Source organism: Narcine bancroftii, chromosome 7 (assembly GCF_036971445.1).
Source record: "Narcine bancroftii isolate sNarBan1 chromosome 7, sNarBan1.hap1, whole genome shotgun sequence".
Taxonomy (NCBI): Eukaryota; Metazoa; Chordata; class Chondrichthyes; order Torpediniformes; family Narcinidae; genus Narcine; species Narcine bancroftii.
In genome coordinates this window covers 173,093,384-173,104,372 of record NC_091475.1, presented here as the reverse complement: position 1 = coordinate 173,104,372, position 10,989 = coordinate 173,093,384, and the positions used below count along the sequence as shown (strand labels likewise).

The window sequence follows — 10,989 nt, the reverse complement described above, 5'->3', positions numbered from 1 at the left end:
TTGGTGCATGGAGTACGTGTAGGGTTCATTTCATTCCTCGTCCCCACTGTTATGTATGCAGTCACACAATTAAGACTTGGAGATGTGATGTTTTCTCATCCATTACTTCTAATAGACTAACATGGCTACTGACACATAAGGTGATATATATGGAAAGGTGACATCATGACGTGGGCATCATAATGTCCACAGAGGCCGGGCTTATACCCAACAATGCCTGTATGACTTTGGATTGTGGGGAGAAACTGGAGCAGCCGGTCGAAAAGGGGAGAATGTACAAACTCCTTACAGCAGCGGATTTGTCCCCGGTTTGCTGATGCTTTAATACTCTTGTGCTTTACCTCTCCACTGCTGTGCAGCCCAAAGTGATGCAGGTTGGAGAACTGGGAAGTATTTTCCTCATTTTTATGTCCCATCTTCCAATTGTCCATCAATTACAAATTGATCAGTTCAACTCATTATGTTTTCTTCTCAATTAGTTCCATTCACATCTTTAGTACTTGAACTAATTGAGCTTGGAACTGAAAATACATATAGGGCACATTCATTCAGCTCAGTCAATTCTCTGATTATGGGCTGTTCGATGTTAATGTGCTTCTGAAAATGGTCCTATACAATCTTCAAATGTTCTGTGATTTCAAAGAAATTTGTTCCCTTAATTCAAAGTAAGTATGTACAAGAGCCGTCCCGTCCATGTTGTTAAAGTATACATAGTTTTTGCTTGTTTAACGGCCCTTTATCCCAATTCAATGAAATATTTAGTGATTGAAACTCCTGGATCCACCGAGCTCTTGCTCCTTTCTCACCACTACTCCTACACACTTTGCATTCTCAGTTCTGCTGCAGGGTTGCTACCCGAAGAATCGGCTATCCCTTACATACACATCCTGACTCGCAAAGTTTCTCCAGCGAACAATGACCTGCCGAAGGAACTCGACGAGTCATGCAGCGTCCATGGGTATAAATAGTCAGTTAACAGGCCATTTCAGATAGCCCAAAAGTTGAGATGTAAGGGTGGAGAAACGCACAATCACCTAGCTTTCTGTATGTGCGGAGGCGGTTTCCCAGCCGCATATTCCAACCCCTCTCCTAGAGGGATAATCTCCGCAGCGCAGCCCTCCGCTGATCAATCTGAATGTACAGCCGCTCTCCCTACAAGTCAGGGGTGACGGGGAGCCGTCGGGGCAGCGGGGACTGTCAGCGGGAACTGGCGGGATAGCGGGAGCTGTCAGCGGGGGGCATCAAGGGGCGGACTGTGTGGTCTGGGACAGCCACACTGGGCAGCTTCGGTCTTTGGGGCCCCTCTCTGCGGCTCAAAACTTGGCATAGCAATGACCGTCTTCCCTACCCTTAATCCCACATGCATCTGGAATTGTTCTGGGAACCATAGAACGGTTTCAGCTGCGTGGGGGATTATGGGTAGGGAAGACGGCCATTACTCTGCCGCCTATTGATGACGAGTGGCACTACGGCACCAGTCGCCCCACCTACTTCGGATCCGGTAGGCGCAAGAGGTGCCTCTGAATGGGACGCTTTAAGGCTGCTGTCTGAAAGGTGTTTCTACTTTCTATCTGCTCCGTAGCCCGACGTGAAATGGCCTAGTGTTTCTTCTCGGGACTCTTTACTGAGACTAAATTAGAAAGAGGGTGATATAAACATATTTCAAATTGGGAAAGAAGCTTTGTTTGTTGAAATTCTTTTTCTGTTTTCAAGATTCTTCATGACCATCTGAATATTTCAAACTTATTCTACTTTCGTTTCAATTTCCAGCGTCTGCAGTGTTTTGAGGATTGCCGTTCTCCCACAATATCACCCCTTGCTTATTCATGCACCGATTTTGAACGGCCAATCAAGAGCTGTTGGCTCACGGGCTGCAACGTTGCCAATGACGCTATTTGACGGCGCCTTGATGACTTACGGCTGATTTGTGGCAAGTGTTACCGGAAGAAGGTCAATATGAGCTGGTGTGAAAAGGGAAACATTTTAATTGTAGGAAGGTATTGTATTGTTTTAGATTGTAGAAGGAAAATTTTTTACTCGTAAGAATAATTGATGATTCAAGAACCTATGTCTTGTCAATACAAAACGAGTCTTACATTTTTGCAATTCTATTTACCAGTGGGATCGTTGGAAGGAGCTGGGCCATGGTAGCTGTAAGTGCAGGGTACAGAGTCGTTCTTTATGATACTGTTCATCAACAGGTTACCAACACCATTCAAATAATCAGGTATGACATGACGTAAAGAACGGAATTTGCAGTACCAGTCCTTGCAATTTATATACCACGTTGATGTCTATATTTTGATGCACGTTCATTGCTTCGTTTTGTGATTCCGAAGTCTCAAGAGTGCAACTTGGATAAAATATCTTAATTGCAATATTAATTAAAAGGGTCAGGACATACTTAACCATTTTTGAGTTTTGTCATGTGGGTAACAAGAATTAATCATGTTTGAAATATACAAGTCTTCTAATGCTGATTAGTTAACCTCTTCAGGGTCCACCAAAAAAATCTGTCTACAGAATGGAAGCATCACTTCTTTTTTGCACTATCTGAAACTGATTATACTATTGTATTTATTACATTTTTCTGTCACGTGGATTATTGTAATATAAATTTATATTATTAGTTTGTCCAACTTTCCTGTGTGGCTGCAACAAGTAAAAAGTTTGGTGCGCTTGTTTGTTGTATATGTATATGACAGACTCTTGTACTCCTATTTTCTCATGTTATCAGAATCTGCATAATTTCATAATCTATGTAGTTTTCTATTGTCAATGATCAATGTCAGAAAAACAAGTTATGAGTAAATAATTGTATATTAACTTTAGAAGCAATAATACTTCAATATGTAGCACAAACATAGTGGAAAGAAATAATTGACAACCTGTTACAAAGATAGGTTAACATTTATGCCAGTGATTAAGCATCAACTGGTTGTTGATTATAAATTTACAGCTGAGCATCTATTACCTAGGAATGAAATTAATTTTGTATAGGATTGTTGAGAGAACTGATAAATTAACTAAAGTTAATGCTGAAGCACAAAAAAAATGCTGGAGGAATTCAGTGGGTCAACTGTGGAGAAAAATAGTGTGTTGACATTTTGGGTTCCAACTCTTCGTCAAGATGCTTAATTATTTTGTTGCAGTAGAGTGGTGGAGCTATACAAGCTGACAAAGTTGACTCTTTGAGCTAGTCCCATTTGCCTATGAAACATAGAAAACCTACAGTACAATACAGGCCCTTTGGCCCGCAAAGTTGTGCGGAACATGACCCTACCTAAGAAATTACCAGCTTTATCCAAAGCTCCAGCACATCCTTTTTCTTAATAGCTACATGCTCAAGGTTTTCAATCTGCTGCAAGTCATCACTACAATCCCCAAGATCCTTTTCCATGGTGAAAACTGAAGCACAATATTCATTAAGTACCTCAGCTATTTCCTCTGGTTCCATACACACTTTTCCGCTGTCACACTTGATAGATCCTATTATTTCATGTCTTATTCTCTTGCTCTTCACATACTTCCTTAATCCTACCTGTTAAGGCCTTCTCATGGCCCCTTCTAGCTCTCCTAATTTTGTTTTTAAGATCCTGTCTGTGATTCTTCTCAATCACTAACATTATCCAGCTTTCTGAACCTGTTATAAGCTATTCTTTTCATCTTGAGGAAGTTATGGATCATAAGACCATGGAAACCTAGTGTGTGAGGGAGGATAGGCAGGTGATAGAGAAGGGATGCATTCAGATGGATGGTTTGAGATGTGTATTTTAACGCAAGGAGCATGGATCAATTCTTAGAGCTATGATGTGTGGGCATTACAGAGACTTGGATGGCTCAGGGACAGGAATGGTTACTTCAGATGCTGGATCCATGATTTTACTCTTCTAAATATTTATTCTATATGGGACTTGCCTCTCCCACATCCATGTGATAAATCACTGATGTCCTTTTTGGCACATCAGGAAACAAATTTGTATATTTCAAAATATAATTCTTTCAACTGCATCTGCTCTTGTGACTTAAGGTGGCCTAACACCTTTGATACAGACTTCTCTATTATCCTTCTCCTCAGTAAGATTTCAACAGATTTATATGACAAACCTTAGTTTTATTCCTACGATCTGGAATATTAACAACATAGTTAACATCATTCAGTTTTGATTTAACTACGTACGGTCCAGAAATTCTAACTCTCAATGGATTGTCATGTGTTGGGAACAAAATTAACAGTTTACTTTCTGTCTTAAAATTCCTCACTTGACCTTTCCTTCAAATAAACGCTTCATTTTATCCTGAGCCATTTCTAAATCCTCTTAAGCCAAAGTCCACACTCTTTGTATGAATCTTTAAATTTATAAATATAATCTAACAAATCCAACTGTACATCCTTATTAACCCATTGTTCTTTTAACAACGTTAAAGATCCTCTAACCTGATGTCCAAACACAATTTCAAAAGGGCAGAAACCTAATGACTCCTGCACAGGCTCTCTTGCTGCAAATAACAGTAAATGAATACCATCATCCCAATCCTTCCCATTCTCCAGACAATAAATCCTCATCATATTTTTAAGAGTAGAATGAAATCTTTCCAAGGCTCCCTGAGTTTCAGGATGGTATGCAGTTGAAGTGATCTGTTTTATTCCCAACTCATAAATCAACTGCTGAAACAACCCAGACATAAAGTTAGATCCTTGATCACTCGGACACAAAAGTTTTGAAAACCTTCATAATGCTCTTACCAGATTTGGAACATCTCTCCTTAAATTCAACTGTCTGAATGCACACTTCCGGTAATACCTCCTTTTCTCGTCTCTTTTTCAACACTAAACAATTTGCAAGAACATGCCCAAGTTTCTTACAAGAGTGTCATACAAATCCAGAAGTTCTGTCCTTTCCCACCTTACCTTTATCTTTTCTCTTAACATTCTCCCCATACTTAATTTCTGCTCCACATTAACCCTCTGAAAAGGATAACTATTCTGAAATTTGTCTGCCTTATTATGTTGTTTCTGCAACTCAAAGCTCTGTTTCTCTCTTTCTTCCACCACCCTCAATTTCTCCATTTCCAATTCAACAGATCTATCCTCCAGAAAACTGTCTTGTCTTTATCAACAAATTTTCACTCATCCATATAATATTTCACTATAATCCTCTGTATTTGTATTTTACTCATCTAATGATTGACTTCAGTCAGCTTTAATGCCATAGAAATAACTATCAATTCCTCTTTTGCTCTGCAGCCCCACAGGTGATGATTGTGACAAAAACTGTACTAACTGCTGTTATCCACACACAGAAGCTTTAAATTAGCTTGGAAAATCCAATTAACTAATAAATCACCAAAACTCCAAAAGTTTAAGATCAATCCGAAAAGACGAATCCCCAAAATGTGATGGGCCCAGAGGACCCCAAAACCCAGTAGCAATGGAAAATCACCAAGACAAATGGTTACTTAAGCAAAAGTTATTTTTAAATTTCTTTCAACATAAAAACAGGATCAAACTTTAGCTTATTACTATTAACTTAACCCCCTTTTAATTTTAAGTGCATGTGTATATAATGTGTGCATAAGTTCAGAAAAATTCTTTGATTCACTCCTACAGCTTTTCTGGTATCAGGCAATTCTTATACTGTGCACAGAATTTAACATTTATGAATTTCACTAGGCTTTGGTGCTTGAAAGGTAAATGGTTACCACTCAGGAAGGTTCTTGTTGGTTTTCAGAGAGAAATTTGTTGCTCGTTGGACACCCACAACTGATTCCTTCCAATCAGCCACTTCAGTGTCTTGCTGAAGAAACCTGCCCCATCTCGGTTTTCCCAGATGATAATCACTTTCTTTCAGGTTACCACAGAGTTCTTTCTCTGTTTCCCTTATTTCAAGTGAAACATTATACAGCCAGCCATCTCCCCTTGTGTGGACCACAAGGGCTTTGAAGAGGCTGAACTAAGAACTCGCAACCCATATTCAAAATGAGGTTTCAAACAAACTTGCCAGCTTGTCCTGTTCCAGTCCCAGCTGCTGCTGTTGAACTGAATTTTCTCTCTCTCTCTGAAAACCACATGACCCTCTTAGAATAGCAAACTGCAAGACAAACTGCAGCACCAGAACCAATCTGTTGCTTTCCAAAACAATAATCCATTAAACCACAGCATGTCCAATTAACACCTACTTCTGCAATCCTTCGGCAAAGCAGTTTCCATTGTCTTTACAAAAACATTGGGAGCCTGGACTGTCTGTCTTGAGCAGAGATCTGTGTTGTGAAGTGTTTATGTGTGTTTCTGACCTACACTAAAATAAAGCCCCACAATTTATCTCCTTTTAAAACATGTCTATATACAATATAAAATATAATGTAATCTGTCACGAGGTCCCATAAATTTTCTCTTCAGCATTTGAAAGGCATGCTCAATTGTATTTAGATTGGGTGACTGACTTGGCTATTCAAGAATTTTCCAGTTTTTAATCTTTGAAAAACTTCTTTGGTGCTTTAGCGGTATGTTTGGGATCATTGACTTATTGTAGGATGAAGCACCATCCAATGGTTTTGGAGGCATTTGCTTAAACTTGAGCAGATAACATGTTTCTATACACCTCAGAATTCATTTTGCTCCTGCCATCAGCAGTTACAACATCAATGAAGATAAATGCACCAGTACCTGTGGCAGCTACACATGCCAGGTCGTAGCATCCCCACCGCAATGTTTCATAGATGAGGTGGTATGCTTTGGATCTTGCGCAGTTCCTTTATGCCTCCATACTTTGCTCTTGACATCAGTCTGATGTCGGTTAATCTTTTCCCAGAATTCCGCAGGCTATTTTAAATACTTATTGGAAAATTGTAATCTGGCCATCCTGTTTCTGTGGCTGACTACTGGTTTGCATCTTGCAGTGTAGCCTCTGTATTTCTGTTCATGAAGTCTTCTGCGAACACATCCACACCTGTCTCCTGAAATGTGTTTTTGATCTGTCGGACAGGCATTTGGGGATTTTTTTTTCTTTATTATGAGAATTTTTCTGTCATCAGCAGTGGAGATCTTCCTTGGCTAAATAGTGATGGAGGCTGGGACAACAGATCATTTGAAAGATTCTTCGACAGGCATATGGATGCAAGAAAAATAGAGGGTTTATGGGTGTGACATAGGGGAGGTTTAAATTGTTGAGTAGGTATATATAGGTTGGCACAAATCGTGGGGCTAAGGTCCTGTACTGTGCTGTAAAGTTCTATGTTCTATAATCATTCTCCTGCAGCTGTCCTCTCTGGGATTCACACCCTTCTCTGTAACTGGATTTGGGACATCTGAATGGAAAGACCACAATATGTCCGGGTCAGCATCAGAACATCAAGCATCTCAAGGCAGCTCCTGTTCACACTACTAGCCCATGACTGCAGTACCAGATCAGCTCCAACACTGTCATCAAGTTTGCAGATGACACATCATTCATTGGCCTCATCAGCAACAACGATGTTGCACTACAGAAAAGAGGTGGTAAATCTTGTGAAATGGTGCAAGAATAATAATTGGAGTCTCAACGTGGACAAGCCAAAGGAAATGATTGTGTACTTCAAGAGGACCAGGAACAACACCCTCCACTATGCGTTAAAGGTGACACTTCCCAGTTTCTAATATCTCAATCTCATAACGTCACCTTCCAAGAGCCTTGATATTCCGAATTGTATCTTATTCATCCAAATAAATCAAACTTCGTAATTGCAGCTGTAAATAGCTTTAATTTTCCATTAATAAAAGTGAATAAACATTTTGATAGCTTCGCACTTCATAACAATGAGTAAAATAAAACATATTGTAAATGATAACGATATTCAACTTCAAACAAATGTAAATGAATTAAAATGATGTGATTAATAATGAATAATAATAATAATGATAATTTCAATGAAAAGTTTCTCGAGAGCTCACGTCTCTTCCATGGTCATTCCAAGAATGAGACGAGAACTCCGAGTCCGTTCGGATATTACAACATATGATGTCATAGAAACTATGGTAACTCTACAAAAACAATGAATCCTTAAAGGGAAAGTACAAAAAACAACCACAAATCCTCAACGTTTTAACCTCTACATTCCGGCCCCATATTATTATAATAGAAATTAATGACTAATACATGATAATTACTATTACAGATACAAGAGTAAATATTTTAAGTATAAAATTAGAAATCAAAACTTTCTGCTTCTTGTAAAAGACAAATTTTAGGAATAGGTTGATTTAAGTAACCAGTCTTGGTTTTAATCCACATTTGCTGAACGAAACCTTTTTTTCTGTAACTTTCCACGATTTTTCACAACAACCAAGAATTTCTTGGTGCAAAATCATCCATAATAATTACAATGTCTCCGCATACAAAATTGTGTTTAGCTTTAGACCATTTTTGTCTTTCATATAATAATGAAGGATATTCTTTAACCCATCTTTTCCAGAATAAATCTGCAATAAACTGCATTTGTCTCCATCTGCGTCTTGCATAGATATCTTCTTTCTGAAATTGACCTGGAAGCATTAAAGGTTTAGATTTAAGAAGTAAGAGATGATTCGGTGTAAGTGCCTCGATGTCATTTGAATCGATAGAAACTTTAGTTATCGAATGACTATTTAAAATAGCTTCAGTCTCACACAACACTGTCTGAAGATTGTCATCATTCAGTATTTAATTACTCAAAATGGAATTAAGAATTTTCCTGATTGATCTACATCACAATGTATTCGCTCTTGATTATTTTGCAGTAGTTAATAACTGACAGTACCGTAACTGCCTTCGCTTGCATCAGCAAAATGGTGTAATTGAGCAAATGTGACAATTCCAGAGTCTGCTGGTTTAAAATATCTGTTGACTTCAAAATTTTCTAACATTTTAAGAATCTCAATCCAATTCATCCAATCTTGTGCGATGGAATCTGATATAGCTTCATCCCATCTAAATTTTCTTCTGCATAATTCTTGCAGAATTTTCTTGGCTATTAATACTACTGGTGCCAATATCCCCAAAGGATCATATATTGAGCTTACGATCAAAAAAATACCCCTTCTTGTTAAAGGCTGTTCCTTCAAAATAATTTTGAATTTGAAAACATTAGATTGAACACATCATTGCGCTCCCAGAATTTTTTCGACAAGTAGAATGTCACAATCCAAGTCAAGATGTTTATCTCCTTTGCTAATCCATTTTGTAAGGAAGAAACCTCTGTTACGGTATGCTTGTCTACTGAGAAGCCCTGGCCTATTCAACGTAGCTACGTCATGAGGTTATTAGCACTTCAGATGTCATGATGCCAGGTCACATGTTTGACTGTATTAAGCCTGATAACACTGTAATAAACGCTCTTCTCTTTGGTGAGTGACAACTTTTGATGTGGTCTTGTTATTTCAACATGATGACGTATAAGCTCAAACATCATTCGCCACACCTACTTTATTACAGATCTCTTACCTTGTGATAAAGATTTATTATTTCTTTTTCAGAAACTACTGAAGTAAGACAATAATTAACATAGAAATTATTTCTGATGATGTTTATAGCTTGAGAACTAAATTGCTCTTCATTATCTTCAGCACATTTCCTAAGAGCAAAATTTGCACAACTCGGTGATGAAGTTGATCTAAATAAATGAACTGTCATTCTGTATTCAGTCATATCTTAACTGTAATCACCATCGGGCCATCATAACAATCGTAGAAAATCACGATCTTCTGATGGTACTTTCATGATGAAACATCGCTTTAATATCTGCTGCAATCACAATAGGCTCTTTACAAAGGCTTATCAGAACACCTATTAAAGTACTGGTTAAGTCTGGACCTTGTAAAAGTTGAGAATTCAATGGAACTCCTAGAAATGTTGCTCCATAATCAAATGCTACACATAGTTTCTCCTTTCATGGATGTATAATTCCATGATGAGGTAAATACCATTTTCTACCATCTTTACATTCCAAGATATCTTCAGATACCTTTTCCATATAACCCTTGGTTATCGTATCTGACATGACATTGGTATATTCCAAATGAAAGGTAATGCTATACAGTAATGACCATCAACATGTTTCACAGAATTTGAAACTATATCCAGTAACTGATTATCCTCCTTCGAAGGTTCTTGAATATCTTTGTGTCATTCAGGGAAATCAATTTTAAACTATTGTTCCCATTGTGGACATTAACATTAACATTCGACAACTCCTGATCATTATTTATTTTTCCTCCTAATGGTCCATTAATTGTCCATCCGAGCAACGTTTTCACAGCATAAGGTCAATCATTTTGACTCCTTATCTTTTTTAGAGGTTTGAGAACCTTTGGTTAACATCTCAATTTTAGCATCAATCTTGAGAAAGCAAACATCTTTTAGATGATCCCATTGTTTGATATCATCCTGGGATGGAATATTCTCTCTATTCACAGGCATAATCTTCTGAGTGTATACACTTGGAAGATCACAAAATTCATTGCTATTCAATTCGGCAATCTGTAAACGAAACTACATTAGTTTCAATGTTCCTTTCATCATTCATTGTCTTCAACAAGATTTGTGATCTTCTACCATGAAGATTAAGTTTATTCATCAATTCAACAGTACAAAATGATGCGGTACTTCCTGCATCAAGAAATGCACAAGTCTTCAGTATGAAGCTTCCTTTTTTAGCTTTAACCTGTACAGGAACTATTGAGAGAGCTTTGTCACCAGCCCCAGTAAGACTGTTTGTCTGAACTGAAGCATTCTCTTTGACTGTGTCTTTAGTCTTGGTATCCTTCTCAACTTTACTTCATTGAATATGCAGTAACTTAGGATGCTTTAAACTGCATATATGGGGAGGGGGGGGAAAAGGGGAGAAAATGACACTGTATATTCAAGAGGGAAATGTTTGTGTATTTTGGTTAGTATGGTTCATAGTATGAAAAATACATTTTTTTTTAAAAAACCATATATCTCCTGAGTCACTTGTTACGTTTTTCTGATGTGT

General features: G+C 37.9%; 1 protein-coding gene across 2 annotated transcripts in view; it reads left to right on the top strand.

Annotated features, from left to right (window-relative positions):
- The first annotated feature begins 1,433 nt into the window (after nt 1-1,433).
- cryl1 (crystallin, lambda 1) overlaps nt 1,434-10,989 on the top strand; it is a 101,957-nt gene continuing 92,401 nt past the window's right edge. Inside the window, exons 1-3 of one of the 2 annotated variants that reach the window (XM_069891351.1) lie at nt 1,434-1,554; nt 1,771-1,997; nt 2,120-2,227. In XM_069891351.1, coding sequence (XP_069747452.1) covers nt 1,957-1,997; nt 2,120-2,227 — 149 coding nt within the window. In that variant the 5' untranslated portion in view covers nt 1,434-1,554; nt 1,771-1,956. The remainder of the gene's footprint in view (nt 1,555-1,770; nt 1,998-2,119; nt 2,228-10,989) is intronic. The other variant, XM_069891350.1, reaches the window with a different exon arrangement.